The sequence below is a fragment of the Xenopus laevis genome, chromosome 3L (assembly GCF_017654675.1).
Source record: "Xenopus laevis strain J_2021 chromosome 3L, Xenopus_laevis_v10.1, whole genome shotgun sequence".
NCBI lineage: Eukaryota > Metazoa > Chordata > Amphibia > Anura > Pipidae > Xenopus > Xenopus laevis.
The window spans coordinates 128279167-128300669 of record NC_054375.1 but is presented as its reverse complement, the minus strand read 5'-3'; the positions used below and the strand labels follow the sequence as shown (position 1 = coordinate 128300669).

At 41.2% G+C, this 21503-nt stretch overlaps 2 protein-coding genes across 5 annotated transcripts in view; both read right to left on the bottom strand.

The window, feature by feature from the left end:
* Positions 1-1107: 1107 nt before the first annotated feature.
* On the bottom strand, positions 1108-16028 carry dusp11.L (dual specificity phosphatase 11 L homeolog). 4 transcript variants are annotated; one of them, XM_041584830.1, is made up of 11 exons: positions 15820-16028; positions 14122-14197; positions 12164-12295; positions 11119-11242; positions 9740-9800; positions 9570-9616; positions 9247-9322; positions 8946-9074; positions 8553-8684; positions 3068-3143; positions 1177-3037 (listed from the first exon to the last, which is right to left on the bottom strand). In XM_041584830.1, the coding sequence occupies exons 1-11, from the start codon at positions 16020-16022 to the stop codon at positions 2882-2884; spliced, it is 1212 nt and encodes a 403-aa protein (XP_041440764.1). In that variant the 5' UTR covers positions 16023-16028; the 3' UTR covers positions 1177-2881. The 4 variants fall into 4 exon arrangements, with proteins under 4 accessions (NP_001167510.2, XP_041440764.1, XP_041440765.1 ...); XM_041584831.1 differs by having other exon boundaries at positions 1177-3063; positions 3094-3143; XM_041584829.1 differs by having other exon boundaries at positions 1177-3143; positions 15820-16026.
* Positions 16029-19967: 3939 nt separating this feature from the next.
* adam21.L (ADAM metallopeptidase domain 21 L homeolog) overlaps positions 19968-21503 on the bottom strand; it is a 28410-nt gene continuing 26874 nt past the window's right edge. The window contains 2 exon segments of the mRNA NM_001085815.1: positions 19968-20344; positions 20448-20601. Of these exon segments, the coding sequence (NP_001079284.1) occupies positions 20241-20344; positions 20448-20601 (258 nt within the window). The 3' untranslated portion in view covers positions 19968-20240.

Below are 21503 nucleotides of genomic sequence, written 5' to 3'. Positions count from 1 at the left end.
TAATCCTTCATATAACCAACAGAGGGCGCTGTGTGATATTGCAGTCACTGTTAATCTTTCATATAACCAACAGAGGGCACTGTGTGATATTGCAGTCACTGTTAATCTTTCATATAACCAACAGAGGGCACACTGTTATTCTTTCATATAACCAACAGATGGCGCGGTGTGATATTGCAGTCACTGTTATTCTTTCATAAACCAACATAGGGCGCACTGTTATTCTTTCATATAACCAACAGAGGGCGATGTGTGATATTGCAGTCTCTGGTATAGGAATGATTAAAAGTGACTGCAATCTCAGCTACTGCCCGCTGACCCGAGTATAAGGCGAGGTAGACTTTTTCAGCACATTTTGGATGCTGAAAAACTCTGCTTATACTCGTATACGGTAATGACAGCATGGCTGGGAATGAAGGCACAATATATTGTGTATCAGTTGACTTTGAGGAGTTGGTACTTCATTGATCTTGGAGAAAAATGACCAACAAAAGAAACAGAAAATGATTTAAGTGCTTTCAATGTTACGTAGTCACTCAAACACAGTCCAAGAAAAAACAATAAAATCAAGAAGCTTCTTAAAGGAGAGGTTAAAACCAAGTAAGCTTTATCAGAAAGGTCTATATAAAAACACCAGTAAACCCTCAAAGTAATGCTGCTCTGAGTCCTCTGTCAAAAGAAACACTGCAATTCTTTCCTTCTATTGTGTGCACATGGGCTTTAGTATCAGACTTCCAGTTTTCAGCATAAACCTCCAGGGCTAGGGCTTGAGCATGCTCAGTTTGCTCCTCTCTCAGTCTACCCCTCCCTCCTGCCCTGCTGTAATCTGAGCCCAGAGCTATGAGTGAGCAGTGAGAGACTAAGGCAGGAAGTGAGGCCACACCAAACTAATATGGCAGCTGCTATCCTAAACAAAGACAGTATCTAGAACTGTTTACTCAGGTATGGAAAAACATTCTACAGAATAAATATAGTGTTATAGCTTGCACTGTTGTGGCTAATCTATTGGCAATAAACTGCCTTGGTAGCTTTCCTTCTCCTTTAAGTATTTAGGTAAAGGCTTTAGAATGTTCTCTGAACCCAGTAACCTACGACCCATACTTAATATTTAAGGAAACATAATCTGTTACCTTTTATTATGTTTATGGTTCAGAACCATTACACTTTTAAAGCCTCCGAGGGAGAGGAAACTTTATTTAAAGAATTTCTAATCCCTGAGAAATCCCGGAGCAGCATATTAGTAAACATTGACCAAAGCAGCTTTGAACCAACAGGCCCACTGTAGTTTTATGTCAAGTTACCAGATCATCTAAAAACCTCCAGGACACTTCTGAGAAACCATCTAGTAGAGCTGCTATAAAGCAACCCTGCTTAGTGTATTTACTACACGTGCCGGAATTTTCAGTTAATCTGGTAGCCATACTGTACTAGATCTTCTCAAAACTAAGGAGCAGGTTCCATTATCATTTCTATCATCTCGCCATTAAATTAGGGATAGGAAATCACATGCCCTTCAGGTGTAAATTGAAACTAATCAACTCAGCAGCAAGGGTAATGCTGGGAGAGGCGGCCTATCCTTGCATCAATGGCTTCCTAAAATATATACAAAGAAATATAAAAGTTAACAAACACCAGTGCACAAGTATTCAGACCCTTGACCAATGGTCTTATTACATAAATCCTAGACTGAAATGCTTCCCCTGTGAATTTATTGGAATGCATTTAAAACTTTCCAGAATAAAAAATGCTGTTTGCAGAAGGATTCAGCCGCCACGTTTTATCCTTATCTCCATTTGCAGCCATATGACTACATTAGTTTGGGCCAATATGTAGCAGCTATGCACACTGTTCATGAGTATTTATAGACCATTCTTCTAAGCATGTTTTTTCTAGGTTTGGGCACCTCCGTTTTGTACCACAGATACTCCGTTGCATTCACATCTTGGGCCTTTGTAGGACATTTGCCTTTATGTTCTTGAGTCACTTCTGGAACCAACATAATCTTGGCCTTCACCATTAATAATGGCTGGCACAAAAAAGGCCATTCCGGAGTAATAAATGAGTGGCAAAAAGCATGGCAGTGACCCAGATAAAAGTGAAATTTGGTTTGGTAGTCAGATGAAAGCAAGACTATGGGGCCACAGCAGTAAAGTGGTGGTAGCATCAGCCTGTTGGTCTGATTTGGAAGGGACTGGGCATCTTTTGTTGGAAAAGAAGGAAGAATGAATGCTGCAAAATACAAAGTAAATAATGTAAATTAACCTGTTGGGGTGAAAGCTGTGCTTTCAGTAGACGAATGATGCGAAATTGAAAAGTATCTGAATGCTCTACAATAGCCCAGTCATAGGCCCTTTTACAGTATTTGTGGCACCAACTGAAACACGAGGCGCACAAGAGTCACTCGTCTAACCTCATCAACTTGGACAAAATCTCACCAACAGCGTGCAACTCAATTGTCTACTTAAACTAGAGCTTTGAAGAAGTTGAAGCAGAAGCAGTTGTTCCTAGGGCCTCTACATTACACTACAGCATAAGCCAACAGCATGCTCCCGGTTTTACATTTTTTCACCATAAAACAACGGAAAATTCAGTTTTGTAATTTAGCGAATTGGTCAAATGTCTCGATACTTTTGCAATGCATTTTTTTGTATACATAATGACTGATGGGGCAAAACGAGCAGCACATTGGGTCACGTTGCCCAACATCTAAAGGACCTGTGTGCTCCCCTGTTGAACTTATCGGACTGATCAATTGTGATTATTTTAAAATGGCAATAATTTTGAGCTATAAATTTTAAAAAAACCTAATATGATATAATAATAATATAAAGAGGACTAAAAGTAATCAGTTGGAGACAGTCCCTTTAAAAATGTGTAATTGTCAGTTTTTCTGATAATTTGTGCCTGTTGCTGAATGCCTTATGTAAGGATCATTGCTGGCAGACTGCCAGGGAGTAGAGTCTTGGGGTGTATCGGGATATCTTGATGGTGGTTGGTTGTTATTGGTATTTCTTGATGATGGTTGGAAGCCATTGGGCTTTCTTGAGGGTGGTTGGTAGCCATTGGGATTTCTTGATGGTGGTTGGTAGCCATAATGATATGGATGGGGTTTCCATTGTTGAAACTGCTGCCAATCAGCTTCTCTACAAAAGAAAAAGGAAAAAATATTGAAGGACTAAGAACAGATTATGTGTGTTGGTGTGTAAAGACCATTTTGATAGCGTCTGCATTCCACACAGATATAACCGGCAGTGGTCTAAATTGAAGGGTGCCACTGGAAAACCCATCTGCCTGTTTTTCCTCTTGACGGCAGTTGTGTCCAAGGGTTAGATTTAGTTATTGCACCTGTAGATGTAAGGGATCTGGGCTTGAGAGATCTTTTAAAACACCTGTTTAATATTAATATAATATATATAATATATATTAATATTGGGGCAGATTTATTAAATCATCACAGTAAAAATCATTTCATTCCTTTTAGAATCATATTTATCAAATGGTGAATGATAGAAAATGGATGAGATTTCCTGTGGTGGGCTCTAATCTCACATGATGATAAATCAGTAAGGCAGGAGTATTATGGGAAGGGCTCTTATTCAGGCTTTAGGAAGGCAACCTGCGAAAAAGTCTGGAAATAAATTTTTAATAGGGTTTCGGCTAGAATACACGTTTTCTAGGTTTCTGAAGTAAGTACTTAAGTCGGAGTATTTGGCGTTGAAGTGTAAAAGGCCGACACTGGCTGCATACGAGCAAGTCATTCCTTTAGCGTTTTACATGTTTAAAAGAACTGTGCTGATGTCATCAGAATTAGCTTATGATTAAGGGTTTTATACTCGAAATTTGTCAGGTCTTTGCAGCACAGCAGCTTCTTATGTTTTTAAATTAATAAATAAAGGACTGCTTTTAATTCTGGAGAAGGAGAGTGGCCTTTCCCCTTTACTTTTTGCCGGTCCCACAGTGTTGGGGCTCTGCGTTGGATTGACGAGCAACCTATCTCCCTGGTTTCTACCCCAGTTATACATAGGAGCAATGAAAGGGGTGAGTCTGTGCAGGCCTCTTTCTTTATTTTACATTCTACATTCAATCAGCTCCCTCTAGTTTGCACATTCCCAAGTTCATATTTATCTCATTCACACATTGATTGTGAGCTTCATGCAACACAGACAACATCTGATCTGTGCCCAAAGTTTATGGACCAAAAAAAAAAAAAAAAAAAACAAAAACATTAGAATGAAAAGTAGGGATGCACCGAATCCACTATTTTGGATTCGGCCGAACCCCCGAATCCTTAGTGTAAGATTCGGCCGAATACCGAACCAAATCCTAATTTGCATATGCAAATTAGGGATGGGGAAAATTTGTTTACTTCCTTGTTTTGTGACAAAAAGTCATGCGATTTCCCTCCTCGTTCCTAATTTGTATATGCAAATTAGGATTCGGTTTGGCCAGGAAGAAGGATTCGGCCGAATCCTGGATTCAGTGCATCCCTAATGAAAAGACTTATTTTGTACACTTATGATCGACAACTGCACAGACCCTCAACAGGTGAACTCACCAGTCGGCCTGCAAAGTAAATGTCTGCATCTGTACAAGCTGGCCACCTGTCTATGCACACACTACTATATATCCAAGTAGCCCAACTGATCATAACACAAGCCAATCAGTCAGATATCCACTAGTCCCTTAGACCCAAGGTTAATCATGGTTAGCCTGGGGATAGAAAGCACAGAACTTGACAAGTAAGTAGGCTTTATGTTCTCCCTGTGCTGTTGTCGGGGTACTCGGGACGTCTCCCACACTCTATATACATATAAGCACCTGCCTACATGGAAGGAAACCAACTGGCTCCTGATAATGTGAATGATAGGGAGTGTGAATGTGTGAGTGACAAGGAATTTGATTTAAAGATCCATGGACTGATGGGAATGCTTTACAATCTCTGTAAGTGCAGATGCATGTAATAATGTATTTTTACATGGCTGATATTTAATTATTAACAGGCAAGTGACATGAGAGCTGTGTTTTCCAGTTAGTCCTATGGAGTCATTACAAGCCATTCTCCAACCCCCCAGTGTCGTGTCTAAGTTCTCACCAGCCTCCAGTTTACAGCAGGAAGCGTCTCACTAACAATCTGTTATTATCCTGTAAAACAACTAGAAAGAGTGACACTCGAGACATGGTCGTGTATCCAAACTGCCATTTACACCAACGCCCTTAGGAAGCCAAACAGACTTTTTACAATCTTTTAAGATCCAAAAAGACCCTTGTTGTCTTTTAAAGGGCTCTTTTACCAGGTAGCTGCAAATATCAGTAGCTCACACCCAAAATAGCACCCCCCTATTTTATCGAATAGCACCTTCTTTATAAAAGGCGTCATTTTCTTGCAGAAAGGAAAGCCCAGGCAGATATTGTTTGACGTTTGCTGAAAAACGCCATTAACTTTCCGTTGACAGCAATGAAAGCTCAATGGTATATATATCTCGCACGTGTGGCTGAAACGTTGTGTTTTCAAGATGACACTAGTAACTCACGTGAGGATGTGGAGTAGGTTACGAAGATTACTTTTACATAATTATCACAATGTACTGACGCAATGCATCATGGGTGAACAGGAAGTTATTATAATTACCATGTAGTATTTGTAATAATTAGGGCAAATATGCAGGGAGTGCCCATACTTTACTCTTTAACAGACAACTATTTTGTATGTAATATTATCAATATATGAATGAAAAGCATGAAATAGCAGGTTAATTTAGACAAGCTGTTTGTTGACAGTGTCTGGAGATTTACTGTTCACTAGCTAAAGGTCTACTGATAGACTCCGATCTACCATTTGGGCAGCCCTGCTGTAATATATTTTTTTTTTTTTTTTTTTCTCTCTCTCTCTCTCTCTCTCTCTCTCTCTCTCTCGTAAAACAAGTGTCTTTTTCATTTCACAGTGCTCCAATGTTTCAATAATGATTCAAGAGGTAGAGATCATAAGTGTACAATCTATTAAACAGTGGAATTCATTAATAAAGGCAATAAAAGATCAATAAAAAAAACCCAAGGTTTATTTTGGTGTAAACCTATAGTACAGATGCCGGTTGTATTTTTGTTCCCAAGTTCAAACTTGGGGAACACTTTGGACATTTTATAATTTTGGACAGCTTTGTGGCAATTAAAGGATATGTTCAGTGTAAAAAATAAAAAAACTGTGTAAATAGATAGGCTGTGCAAAATAAAAAATGTTTCTAATATAGTTAGTTAGGCAAAAATGTAATATATAAAGACTGGATGTCTAACATAATAGCCAGAACACTACTTCCTGCTTTGCAGCTCTCTTGGTTACCAGGCAGTAACCAATCAGTGACTTGAGGCCACATGGGTTATATCTGTTGCTTTTGATTCTGAGCTGAATGCTAAGGATCAATTACAAACTCACTGAACAGTTATGTCCCATGTGGCCCCCCTTCAAGTCGCTGACTAGCTCAGAGTAAGAGAGCTGAAAAGCAGGAATTCTGTCCTGTTAGAGAACCAGTCATTCCAGCCTTTCTACATTACATTTTTGGATAACTTACTATATTAGAAACAGTTATTTTGCACAGCCTATTTACCCAGTTTTTATTTTTACACTGAACTGTTCCTTTAATAACAGACAGATATGCTAGAGAGAGATATAAAGAGAATTGAAAGTATTGGAAGCTCATGATACACATAGTTTAAGGTGGAGCTGCTGTAACCGTAGCCTCAGATAGCAGTCCTGGGAATAACTGCCCGTTAAAACTCTCCCAGCTCCATTTCGGTGGCCCTTCAGGGGACACAGCAAGCATGGAGAGGCAATACTTCTCCTCCGGAATGATGCTCTCTACTGGGAATTCTACTGGTAATTCAGCCCTATGTTCTACTGACACATTTAGCCTTTAAAATGACTTACTTTCTAGTACACATGCCAGTGATGTAAGATAAGCTGCAAACATGCGTATAAAGGAAACTGCACAGGCCCCATTGCTTCCTGCCTTATCTGCTCATTGTTCATCACAGCATAGAGACAGGACGTGAGAAGAGGCATAAACAAAATACTTCTCTTGGGCTGCTGAGAAACAGCATTATACACAGGGCAGTAACAAGGGAGGGACATTGCTGAAGAATGGGATTTCACATAGAAATAAGCTAAGTGCAGGAATGAAGGGAAAAATTGAGGCTTATTGAGGCTAAAAGCAGCAAAAAATAAAAATAAATGAAAGCCAGGCCACTTAAAGGAGTGTTTCACCTTAAAATTAACTTTTAGTATGATGTAGAGGTATATTCTGAGACAATTTGCACTTGGTTTTATTATTTGTTTAGCTTTTTATTCAGCAGCTCTGCAATTTCAGCAATCGGGTTGCTAGAGTCCAAATTACGCTAGCAACCATGCACTGATTTGACTAAGAATGGAATAGGAGAGGCCTGAATAGAAAGACAAGTCTTCCATTTTTTTTTTCCATAGAAACTAGCTGTCTGATCCTATTTTATTCTCCTAACCACCTCTCCTGAGCTCAGCTTAACCATTACAGTGCTCAACCCCAGCAGAACTTTTTTTTATCAAAGTATGTTGTGCCTGTGCATTGTGTGAACTTTACAGCATACATGTCGTGTTTGCAGATGTCCGTGTTATTGATGATGTGTCGGAGGGAAAATGGGCGCAGGGTGAAAGCTGCTATTTGTTTTATGAAAAGGTTATGTGCTGGCAAATGGAAGGGGGGTATATGTTGTACAAATGATGTGGCTTGGCTGGGGAAGATATGCCCAACTTATATGCATAGTAGGAAAATGTAGACTTTACGTGTCATTAAGTACCCCATGCTCCCCATAATTTCCCCATTTAAAAACAAATGCTCTGTAAATCCACAAATTATATCATTCGTTTTCTATTCAGGTCTCTCCTATTCATTTTCCAGTCTGTTATTCAACTCAAATAAATGCATTTAAATAGTCTCAGAGTATAACTCTCTACATCATACTAAGGGGCAGTTTTAACAAAGGTCAAAGTGAAAATTTGAATTAAAAAAATTCGAATTTCGAGCTAGTTTTTGTGTACCTCGACTAGTGAATAGTCCAAATTCGATAAGAATTTGAAAATTCGAAAAATTGAAAATTCGAGATTTATCATGTACGGTCTCTTTAAAAATTTGACTTTGACCATTCGCCATTTAACACCTGCTGAATTGCTGTTTTAGCCTATGGGGGACGCCCTAGAACCTATTTCTAGTCAATTGGTGGGCTTTGAAAAGTCAAAGGTTTTTTTTGGGAAAAACTTCGAATGTGAATGCGAATCTGCCACTAAGAGTTAATTTAAAGGCGAACAACCTCTGAAACAAATGCACTTTTTCTGAAAAACGTAAGTAATTTTTCTTGGTCCACACGCATACCTCAATTTAACATTCCAATTTAGTTTTTTCTTGCATTTTACAGATTTAAAAAATAAAAATTGGAGCGTCACTGTATAAGTGCAAGTAACCTTGCAGAACCACAAGCAATATATTAAACTGACAAGGGCCTTTACAGTTGAGATCCTCCCAGTACATTACCTGGGATACATGTGACAGTTGTAATCCATGGCTGGATCGTTGTACATTGGCCGTGGCATGTTGTGCCTGGGTGGGTGTGAATATATGGGCCTGGGTTCTGGTATCCTAGGAGCGTCCATGGGATTTCCAAACCTAAGAATACAGAGGAAGGTTAAAGGGACACTTTAAATATTTCATATTATTTTTACAATGCCATTAATGCACATTTTCCTTTGTGTGCCCGAAGGGGCACTTGTAATGCTGGATTGCCCAGGGAAAAAGCATTTTCTGTCCTAAACTGAAGCAGCCCTGTGTCGTCGTAACCCCCCAGTTGCTGTCTTGTGCATACGGGACAGTGTGTTATGCACACAAATCTGACCCCAGAGAATAGTTTGTATTACACTGGGAAAGTACCTAGAAAACCATGGCTGCTCTGGTCGATGAGGCGGGGTTAGACATGGAGGCACTGAAGGATTATTTACATTTGGGATTTTCTGATGGTATTTGGGTAGAGGCAACAATGGTTTATCGGTTTCAGCATTTCTGAAACAAGAGAAGAAAATAGTGTGAGCAACACTAACCCCTGAATGTCACTTCTATTAACAGTAATCGGATTCCAAGTGAAGTTTAGGAAAAAAAGGCCACAATTTAGGTAGATGCAGGTCCATAACAAAGGACACAGTCCATCATTGCCTCATTGAGATTGTATGCCTACCTTCTCATTTCTCCACACATCAGGTCATCCAAATAATTTTTGCGTTCTATGCAGTGTCCGCGGCTCTGATTGAACTCTATAAAACACAAGGAAATGATATACAGAGGCAGCCATAGTTTCATTTTACATGCAGCGAATCCTCTCCCAGATGATTGTGAGATCCTAAATACACATTTTACCAAGGAAGGCCGAGTAGTAGTTACGTGTTACTACACTACTACATAGATGCACCAATGTTTGCCCAGCAGTCTACACCCCTCAGTGTGGCTTCCTTATTCCCTATAAAGATGGCTAGCTTACAGTGACTGACAAATGTGACTTACTTTCTATGGCATCTGAGGGCACCATGCCAAGCACATCAATCAGGTACCTAGAACAGAAGAAGCAGCGTAACTAATTGGACTTCCAATTATCCAGTGATGTACTGTCAATGAGAGCTCTGTCTTTTGGGATGGTTCAGCCAAACACAGTGTAAGGTCATCACTAGACTCACCTGCACACTAAGTAACCAGTCCTGTTTAAGCCATGGGTACAGTGAACACCAATTAATTTATCTGTAAGAAAAGAAAATGAGAAGTTGACATTAATTCTTTAATTTGCTAGGGGGAGACTGGTAACGGCAGACTACAATGCTTTCTAGAGGAAGGGTAAAGGCATAATTGGGAGCTGTGGTGCCATTTTTCAAGTGGCAGTGTCAGAGAACAATTTGCCAGAGATCAGCAGAAGAAGGCATGCCCATCACTCCTTCCTACAGAAAAACATGGCATATTCTCTGCCCTATGAAACAACTCAAAAAAAATGTGTTGCTCGTGCATCTGTTGTGTTGTCTTGAGGGGACAAGGACAAGTTAACTTTAAGCATTAAAATCTCAGAATTCACCAAATCCAGATATATGTGCCTGGGTGCAAAAAAGCCCAAAAATTAAGTAGAAGGATGAAGAAGATCGCACTCACAGGACTTATCAAATCAAAAATGGTGTTTATTCAGTAATGAAAACAACTAAAGTTTCGGCTTGCACTCAAGCCTTTCTCAAAGAGAAAAGTGCAAGGCGAAACGTTAGTTGTTTTCATTACTGAATAAACACCATTTTTGATTTGATAAGTCCTGTGAGTGCGATCTTCTTCATCCTTCATTCTTCAAATATACCCTGCATTGATGTGTTGGTTTTAGAAAGACTATTATAGTTTATAAAAATGAGCTGGGGGCAGCCATTCAAGGCTCTTACATAGCAGATACCACATACACACTGCAGAATACCATTTTATTCTATTACAGAATTTATTAGCTATCTGCTAAGTATCCTGTACTTTTTCTCCTTTTTCAGCTTAAGTGTCAGGGCACACCTGATTTGGGGAGAGTTGTCGCCCAATGACTAATCTCTTCTTCTTCAGGGCTACTAATCTTCCCGAACTGCCTCCTGCCAGCGAGAATGTAAATCACCGGTGGGATGGCAATCAGTGCACTTTGTTTTCCGAAGTCACTTGAAGTTGCCTCAAGAGGAAACATCGGGCGACTTCGGAAAACAAATCGTTCCGAGCGCCATCCCGCCGGTGATTTACATTTCAGCCGGCGGGAAGGCAGTTCGGGGAGATTAGTCGCCCGAAGAAGAGGTGATTTGTCGCCAGGCAACTCAACTCCCCGAATCTTACTGTGTGCCCTGACCCTAAAAGGCTGCCCCCATGGCTACACAGCAGCTTATTTGTATAAACTATAATAGCATTTCTAAAGCAAACACATACTTTTACCAAAGCAGGACAACAGTACACTATATTTTAATTACATTAAAATGCTTTTATTTTTTGGTGTTACTGTTCCTTTAATTGGGTATACCACATTCTTCAACTATATAAATATATAAAAAGTGAAACTTACCATTGTTGGAATTTTCTTTTAGGAACCGATTTATAATGCATTTGAACTGAAAGATGGTTTCATCACTAGGCACTTCATGCCCGACTGTGAAAATCTTTGCATAATGTAGTGATTCTGGTAACTCCTGCAAATAAAAGAAAAAGAAACATTTTTCTATATATAATACATAGTACAAAAGCTTAGTTAGCCTGTGGACAGCGGCTGCACTGTGGAATAATGCCTTCCTTTTAAAGTGGCAGCTAGAGAGGCCATAAACACAATTATTCAGACTCAATTCAGGACCTTCAGTTACCAACAATATCAATGGCTCAATGCAAAAGCCAAAATGCAGAGCTTGTAAAGAACCAGTGACATCAATTTTTTTTAAAATTTTTTTTTAGTATAGATGAAAAAAAAACACAAGGACAAATTAAACATTTAAGTCTTTATTAAGAAATAACTCACCGTAACGCTGCTTGCGCTCCTCTTCAGAAAAGGCGATCCAGCATGTGGTGCTCAATTACTCCTCCCTGCCTTCCTTATAGGAGATAACCAGGGAGGAGAAATCGAGCGCCGCATGATGGATCGTCGCTGTGTCAACTTTTCTGAAGAGGAGCACAAGCAGCGTTTTGGTAAGTTATTTCTTAATAAAGACTTAGCGATTTTTTTTTAAATTGATGTTACTGATCCTTTGAAGTTTATTTTATCATCAACTGTACATTATCAACTGCTGCTGAGAAGTGATATTCCTACCCAATCATTTGTCTTTTCTGGGTCAGAATCGCTAAGCAATATTCAGACCACACAAGCAGAATAAAAAAGGAATATTTAATAAAAAAAAGTCTGACTATATAGATTATAGGTATCCAAACAGAATACAGCAGGAAGACCTGACAAGTGGTACAGTATAAGTTGAGTTTTTGGATAGTGAACAGAAACAGATACATAAAGATTTGCTGCTGTTTCACCATTGCTTCCCCTTTTTCCCTTGTCACAAGTTTCCGGTTATAATTTCTAAGCTATGAAAAGATACATTTTTTTCCTGGCTAAGGGATAAATGAGTTACCTCTGGAGAGTAGTATCGAGTGGTACATGTTAAATCAATTATCAGCCCTAGTTCTTCTTTCTGGGCTTGGACGTCCCTGATGAGGTCGGCTGATGAGAATCTCTGCCATGACTCTATCTTGCTATTGAAAATCTGAAACAGAATGGGATCATCACTGCATGGGCATGGAATGGGCTTCCCAAAGCTAAAGTCCTGCGCAGAAACAATTTCTAAGACCCGCCCCGAACCCACAACCTGCAGCCCGCGACCCAAACCGCAACCTGCATATTTAGCCACTTTGATCCACTACCCAACCCGGACCCGCAACTGCCTTATCCGCAACCCGACCACCATCAAATAGGAAGTGACAGTGCTGCAAACCGGAAAGCGATGTCATCAAAAGTGGGTGGGGACATACACAAGTTTTGTAAAACTTTAAAAGGATTAAAATATAGACAATATTACATAAGATAAGAAATTTAGATGAGACCCTCAACCCAACCCGTAACTGCGGAGACCCGCGGATATAACCGCACCTGAAAATCCTCCCTTCATTCTGCAGGGTGCCTGCTTTTTTAGCGGGTAACCCACGGGTACCCGACCCGCTGCAGGACTCTACCCCAGGCTTTATCTGACACTTTCTATTCTCACACTATTGCATTAAACTGCCCAATTGCCTACCAGGCTGTGAGAGAAATGAAGCCCAGCCCAGTACAAAGTAACACGTGGAGGCAGCTCGTCAATAAATGGGCAGAAACACAGATAAATCCCTCTCTTTGTGATTTGTGATTACCTATCAGACACTTTTCATTAAAACATGGCCCCTATAATTATCCAGTGAACAAACAAAACCATCTAACTATCCAATACTTCTACTCCCTTGTTTATTCACAGTGTCCTGGGGATTTTACAGTGAGCATCAGACAATTTTAGTAAGAACTTGATCCTTTAAAGGAAAAGTAATATCAAAAAATGAAAGTGGTTTAGAATAATGAAAATATAATGTACTGTTGCCCTGCAATGTTAAAACTGGTGTATCTGCTTCAGAAACTACTATTGTTTATATAAATAAGCTGCTGTGTAGCTATGGGGGCAGCCATTCAAAGCTGAAAAGGCGCAGGATACACAGCTGATAACATAAGCTCTGTAGTATACAATGGGATTCTTCAGAACTTATCTGTATCTGCTCTGTATCCTGTGTTTGAATGGCTGCCCCCATGGCTACATAGCAGCTTGTTTATATAAGCTACAGTAGTATTTTTAAAGCAAACACTGATTTTACAAGTGTAGGGCACCAGTACATTATATTTTCTTTGCTTTAAACCACTTTAATTGATGTTACTCTTCCTTTAAAGTGGACCTGTCACCTACACATAAAAAGCTGCATAATGAAAGTCCTTTGCAAATTAAACATGAAAACAAATTATTTTTCATTAAAATATTTATACCTGTTATAAAGGTGTTTAAATATCTGAGCTGTCAATCAAATATCGGCCCCGCCTCTATGAGGCAGTTAATTACTTTCACTTTTGATTCAGCACTTCCTACATGTCACTGCACTTCTTACATTGCCCCTTCCCTCCCCAGGCCCTATAATTATGTATGACACTGTACATGGACATTAGGTTCCCCATTCTTGTGCTTACACAAGATTTTGGGGTGATATACAATTTATCTAAATAACAGTGCCCACAAAATGGCTGCTGCCTGCTTGGTGTGATAGTGTAAGAAAACAAAATTTAAATAATATATAGTGTAAGTAAAGTTTATTTTGCTGAAATAACCTAATAGAAAAGAATTTGGAATTGTTTCTTAGGTTAACAGGTCCCCTTTAAGCAATCACATTCAGCAATCTGTTGACCAAAAACTCAGCAGCAGGAGTGTTGAACCCAGAAGGATCTCAGTGCAGCTCTCTGCAATTTAACTCAACAAAAGTAAAAAAAAAATAAAAAAAAATAAAAAAAATAAATAAAACTTACTTTTTTTAAAGGGACTTTAAAAGCAATAAAACGTGTTCCTGGGATGCGCTTTCCAAGCGGAGTGTAGTCTGTCCATCTGGAAAGGAAGAAGATAGAGAGATGTTGTGATGTAACATGATATTAATAGCTAGCGCCATGTATGGTCAGGAATCATCTGGGAGTTACTCTCACTAGGCAATGCTCAGCAGTCAGTTAGAGAAAGATAACAGATGTCCCCTTAGGATTGGGGCAGACGGGGAGATTTAGTCACCTGGCGACTATTCGCCACTTCTGTGGGGCGACAATCTCCTCGAACTGCCTTCCCCCTGCTTGAATGAAGAATCGCCTGCTCTAATGCACTCGAAGCCAGGCCCGGATGGGCAATCTGTGGGTTCTGGCAAATGCCAGAGGGGCTGCTGTATGGTTCCATAAAAAGTTACCATATAGTGGGCTGGTAGGGGGCTGTTTGGGCCTCTGTGTACTTGGAATGGCAGGGCCTATTTTGATTTCCAGTTCAGGCCTGCTCGCAGCGCTTCGATTTCCGAAGTCGCCCGAAGTTTCCTCGTGAGGCAACTTTGGGCGACTTCGTAAATTGAAGTGCAGAGAGTGCATTAGAGCAGGCAATTCTTCATTTAAGCAGGTGGAAGGCAGTTCGGGGAGATTGTCGCCCCGCAGAAGAGGCGATTAGTCACCAGGCAACTAAATCTCCCTGAATCTGCCCCAACCCTTGATTATGAGTGAATCTTCCTACTTTACAGTCTATGTTTATATTCAGTGGTACGTGAGTGGGAGCAATTTCATGCATTTACTATTATTTTCCCAGGGCTGGGGGCCCATTCAGGGGTTGTCCCTCTTGTTTAGCATCACATGACCCTGCTGCTGGCCCTAACTTGTTTCACACGAAGTCACACATGAAATAAATGGGAAAATTCATGTGTAAAAGGGGGGGGGGCAATGGCACACTGGTGGCTCTGTGTTTGCCCCCTCGTTGGGATTTAATATATAAACAATGGCCAAATTTGCAGCTGGGCAGTAACCTATAGAAACCAATCAAATGTTCACTTTCATTGTGCAACCAGCAGCTGCCTGTAAAAAGCCAGTCACTGATTGGTTGTTATGGGTAACTGCCCAGGTGCAGATTTGCCCAGTGTTTATAAATGAGCTCCACTGTGTAGCTAGAGTCACAACGGGGGTTCATGAAGTCACCTGGCCTCCAGTTGTGTCATTCCCTAGGCAGGAACTTGCAGGACTACAGCTTGTGGGTGGGGGCCGGTAGGGTTGCCACCTGGGCAGTATTTTACTGGCCTGGCTGGTAAAAATGATGGTTGATCCCAATGTTATTAATAGGGAAAAAAGGTAAATATACAGAAAGGCGGGTGTTTTTTTCCAGAGAAGGTCACAACCCTAGGGGCAGCCCATAATAAGTCTCCAGTAAGACCCCTGCCCCCCTAAACGTGTAACCCAATATAGACACCAGCTGTCAGCTACTCCTCACTCCCAGCAGCCACTGCTCCTGCACCAACTCCCACGTCTCTTCCCTCCCCACTGACATGACAATAGCTGTATTGTTTATCTATTAATCATATATAACCCCTACATTCAGCCCACAGTATCTTCTCCCCGTTACACGAACACACTAGACTCTTGACTAAGTCTCACGTCCCCACTAATTCCCACACGGCCAATTCCAAGGTTGGAGCCCCGTCAGACATCGCTCACCTGTCCGGCAGATGGTTCTTGGTCTTCCCCATATTCCCCGAATGGCAGAGGAAAAGAAACAGGGCTGGGAGCCGGACTGACGAGAATAACACGCTCCTCGGCAAACACAAGCACTTCAGCGCGCCGCCATCTTTGCGAGTACCGGCCACGTCACCAGCGGCGTGTGATGACTTCATCAGCTCTCGCCAATACTCTGCCGCCATCTTTGATTGGGGAATTGTATTGCTAACGCCAATCATCTTGCCCATCATTCCCAAATATACTGGATCACCTGTAAGATCTGCGGCCGTGGGGTGAGAGCGCTGATTAGTCGCTCTATTCGCTCACGTTTCCCGAGACTGTGCAGTGCAGTTGCTATTGGATACGTAGCAGTTGAGCTGAGGGCTGCACTGACTTCAACGCAGCCATGCAGAATGAGAATTACATTGATTAGTCAGTACATACATAGTTCAGCTTTAGTACAGGACCATAAGTATCAGGGGAAGGTTTTGAGGAAAAAATGAAGAGCCCTCTTGGGATACAGGATGACATTTAGATTGTAAGCTCTTTTGGCAGGCCCTCTTCATCTTTTCAATTCTGTGTGTTCTTTGCATAAACCCATTTATTGCACAAATAAATATTTGGAATATGTCGGCGCTCTAAAAATACTTGTTAAAAAATGATAAAGACAAGTTGGGAATGGAATTAACTTCTGGAGAATATAGGACTGGCATAATTGTCATCCTCCCTTCAAAGAAGATGACATTAACCCTATAAAACATTCTTTCCCCTAAGCATTATGGGAATTTCCTATTTTTATCTTTACTAATTTATGTAAGAAATATCAGGGAAAAGGCTGCTCCATGAGGTGCTTGCCAGAGGTCCCAAAACAGAGGGGGTGCACTGAAGGTTAGCTAGGGACTGAGATGAAGGTCAATGCTTTGATACTATATTGGCTGTTCAAAAAAATTATTCAAAATCCTATTTTATCACATTAGTCAAGCAAAATTAACTTTAATTACACAATATAAATTATTTGAATCTTGTTTTCTTCAGTGTGGGAATTCATAATTACAGCAAGCAGGCAGGACTTGTTTTCTTCAGTGTGGGAATTCATAATTACAGCAAGCAGGCAGGAGCCTTGTATCATCTCAGAATCTTGTTTGTGCACCAGAATGGGGGACCTGATGTCCATCCCCATGCCCTGACTACACAATTAAATGGTGAAGAGAACAGGGGAATGTGTGGAGAGCAGTGACATTGAGGAAGTGCTGAATGGAAAGTGAAAGTAATTGTCTGCCCTGCCTCTATGCCTAAAGGTGCCCATACATGGAGAGATCCGCTCGTTTGGCGATGTCGCCAAACGAGCGAATCTCCCTCCGATATGCCCACCCAAGGTGGGCAATATCGGGCTGATCCGATTGTGGGTCCTAGGGCCCAATGATCGGATCCTAGCGAACGCAAACGGGCGGTCGGATCGCGGGATCGCATCAACGAACAGATGCGGCCGCGATCCGACGGGATTTTTAATCCCATCCGATCGAGATCTGGCCGACTTTCGGCCAGATCTCGATCGGGGAAGCCCGTCGGGGGCCCCCATACACGGGCCAATAAGATGCCGACTCGGTCTGTCGGCAGCTTTTATGGGCCCGTGTATGGCCACCTTAAGGCATAGAGGAGGAGCAGACAACATTTGATTGACAGCTGAGATTTTTAAAGGAACTTATAACAGCTAAAGGTGGCCTTACACGGGCCGATAAAAGCTGCAGACATACCGAGTCGGCAGCTTATTGGCCCGTGTATGGGGCCCCCCGACGGGCTTCCCCGATCAAGATCTTGCCAAAGTTGGCCAGAACTCGATCGGATGGGACTAAAAATCCTGTCGGATCGCGGCCGCATCTGTTCGTTGATGCGGTCCCGCGATCCGACCGCCCGTTTCCATTCGTTAGGATCCGATCGTTGGGCCCTAGGGCCCATGATCGGATCAGCCCGATATTGCTCACCTATAGGTGGGCATATCGGAGAGAGATCCGCTTGTTTGGCGACATCGCCAAATGAGCGGATCTCTCCGTGTATGGCCACCTTAAGAATGCTTTAATAAAAAATAAAAATTGGATTTCATGTTTTTATTATGCAGATTTTTTGTGTCTGGGTGACAGGTCCACTTTAAGATGGGGTCAGTGACCCCCTCTGGAAAGATTCAGAAGAAGGTGGCAAATAATTAAAAAACTATGAAAAAAAATGAAGACCGATTGAAAAGATGTTTAGAATTAGCCATTCTATAACATACTAAAAGTGAACCACCCCTTTAATCAGCTCTGCTAAATTACCCATCTCATAACATGACCATTTTCTTCTTTATTTATTGATGGTCTTCACAACCACAAATGTGTTTGCACATATTATTGAGGGGCTTCAGAAGTAAAAGTGAAAAAAATGAAGAAATAAAAACAGGAGCTTTGGATGTTGTTTTTTCTTTATGCCAGATTTGGGTTTTTGTAGCAGACAGGCCAAATATACACTGTATCAGCATTGCCGTTGTGCACTTGTGTTTGATAGGGTGGGACGAGGACTGTCACTAAAGTGGGGGAAGATGTGACCACAGCATGAGAGGGGCCCCCCAATGGGACCTTTGCCCTGTCATACAGTAGCCCGGCTACAGGTTGCCAATGACTAACTTAAATCCTAGGTGTTTGTGCAATTCTGTTGCAGTAATGCGACTATAAACATGCTCTACTGGCGAATTGATAGAATTGCATCACTACGCTGCTATAAACCAATACCCCCTGAATTTCCCATGAACAAATACTTGGAATTTAAATGGATTTTAACAAAGATATAGTACCATAAACATGCAAAAAAAAATGGTGTCCTTAGTATAAAACCACCGTAATTGACCTCCCATGAAAAATTTACTAATGGACTTTATTTTTTTTTTAATTCCAAGATTTTAAAGGATACATGTACTGTTAACAGCGCCACCTGTTGGTCATTTTCAGACCAGTCTGACCACCAAGTAGTCAAGTCAGGAGAAAGATGTTCTGATGTTCTTCTGGTTAGGAAAAAAATTAGAAATCTTTCTCAAATCTTTCCTAAACATCAGAACAGCCTTTTTCTTTCTCCTGACTTGACTACTTGGTGGTCAGAATATTACCAGCAGGTGACGCTGTACATGTATCATTTAATATCTGGGGATTAAAAAAAACAAATAACGAATGTACATCGCAAAAGTGCTTAGAATAGCACTCTCATCAATTTTGCATTCGCTTGTTTTTAAGGTTTGGTTATCCTTTAAGAAGTTTGCTGAACATTGTGGGTTACAAAATGCCATGTGTTTGGGTTTTTTCTTAAAGCGATACTGACACGTTTCTATAAAAATCATAGGAATGTGTCTGTATCAATGAAGAGATGCTGTACGCCAAATATTTGCAGCCAAAAGCCCCCCCCCCAGCCCGGCGAAATTTAATGAAGCCGACCCTCAGACACAGCTGTGTCCGTGGTTGTTTCAGTCACGCTGGGCTGGGGCGGAATGATCCTTCCATAGGCTGAAGTCCTGTTTTCATTTGTAATCAGCCTATTGAAGGATCGTGCCGCCCCCAACTCAGTGTGACTGAAACAACTGTGGAAGATCCCTAAGCTGTGTTGGAGGGTCAGCTTCGTTACGGTTTCCCCAGGCTGGTGGTAGGGTTGTCACCTTTTGTGAAAGATGTTACCGGCGGTCCATGATGTAAAAGGGGCAGAGCCCCGTAGTGTGCCACAAAAGGGGTGGAGCCAAACACACGATGGCCAGAAGGCTGAAAAAAAGTTAAATCTTTGCAAATTGGGGGCGGGCCAAGGGCTTTTTTTAAGGGTATTACAAATTACCGGCAACTACATTGCCGGTAAATTTGTAACAACGGCCCAGGGCTTGGCAGGTGTTTTACCGGCTAGGCCGGCAAAATACCAGCCGGGTGGCAACCCTAACTGGGGGCTGCTTTTGGATGCAAATATTTGGTGTGTAGTATCTTTTCATTGATACGGACACATTCCTATGATTTTTATAGGAATGTGTCAGTATCACTTTAAAAAAAAGCAATCAAGGGAACTCAACAATTGTATTCTGCCCAACCATAAATATACCCCTAAATCTCTGCCTGTAACCAGAAAATGGGAGACTGTAGACTGATTTGTTAATTTGAAATCAGAGTTTAATAAATAACTGGAGTGCAGACAAATTATTTGTGATCTTGCTACTCTAACATTTTTAACAAGGTTTTAAAGGAAATATTAATAAAACAAGTGTAGTTGTTAGCCTATCAGATTTCATCCTATAGAGAATGTGACCTGCTGTGACTTTGTAGAGGGTTCTGGAGTGATATTAGGGCAGCAGCAGGAAGAAGAGATGTGAATGGGTGCTTCTGTTTGCTTATTTCTAGGCTGGTAAGTTATTATTCCAGCCCTGCTTACCAGACAGTATACAAATAGATGGATTGGAAACATTCAATAACCAAAGTATGATAAAGAGTCGTCATTAAAAAAGGCACCATCAGGCTTGCTGCATTGGTATCTAAAAGAGAACAGAAGCGAGAGTATTAGTACAAGCAGACTTGGTACAACAAGACTTTATGCCGTCCACTTTTTTTGCCGTACCACATTACATTGATAAATACCGTATAAGCGCAGAATTCCTCCTTCTGGCATGAATTCAACCGGTGAATGTTTGGTGATTGGCCCACTGTCCACGCTTCCCCCATATCCGCTCTGGGTGCAATTAGGGGGGGCCCACTGTGAGTAACAATGGCAGTTCTTTCTATTGTTGCAAACCTTGGCGGAAAAAAAAAAACCTTGTCATTTATCCAGGACAAGGCAAAGAGAGCACTGAAGCTTTGATGCAGCCAAGTATCTTGTATCTGACGCATTTCATGCATCTCATGGAGCACTTAGTAACAGAGGCTAGGAATAAGTGCTTATTGAAGACCTGTATGATGGATGCCGCATAGTCCGCTGCCAGAATCTGCGACGAGGGGTAAGTATAAAGTATGGGGCATTTCCCGGGGGGGGGGATCCCTGCTCTATGTCATACTAAAAGTTAACTCAAAGGTGAACAATCCCTTTAACATGAATAGTATGGGAATGCACAACCATAGGGTCAGAATTGTACAAATATCAATAGGAATATATGAAAGGGAATGGCAATGGCAGACAGAATACAATAAAGTAGTGACAGTAAGCACAAACAAGCCCCACACATAAGACTAGGGAATCGAGAATAAGAAGAGGATGTGTGTGTATATAGATAATTACATTTCAGGCAGGGAAGGAAATGAGAATAAGAGTCTGTTTCTCAGCATATAGTCGAGTGAGGTCATGGAAAAAGAGAGCAGGGTAATATAATATTCTAGCACACAATGCCATGTGCAAAGCTCAAAGAAAAAGCTGAAAATGCAGTCCTGATGCCAGACCATAGAACCCCAGGAGATCTAGGGGGCATGGAACCTGAGTAAGCTTTATGGCCACACACTGCACTCGCACATGAAATTTAATTCTCAACAGATATTTTTTATATGCTGCTCAGACCTGCAAACTGTTGTTGTGTGGGACCCCAAGCTCCATTCCCCAGCCGTTTCCATAAAAACTGTGTTAGGAATCATATTATGCTATGAGGCCCCAACCAGAGGAACAGACTATCACATCCCAACCAAAACAGTCCAAAGTCAGAATATTAC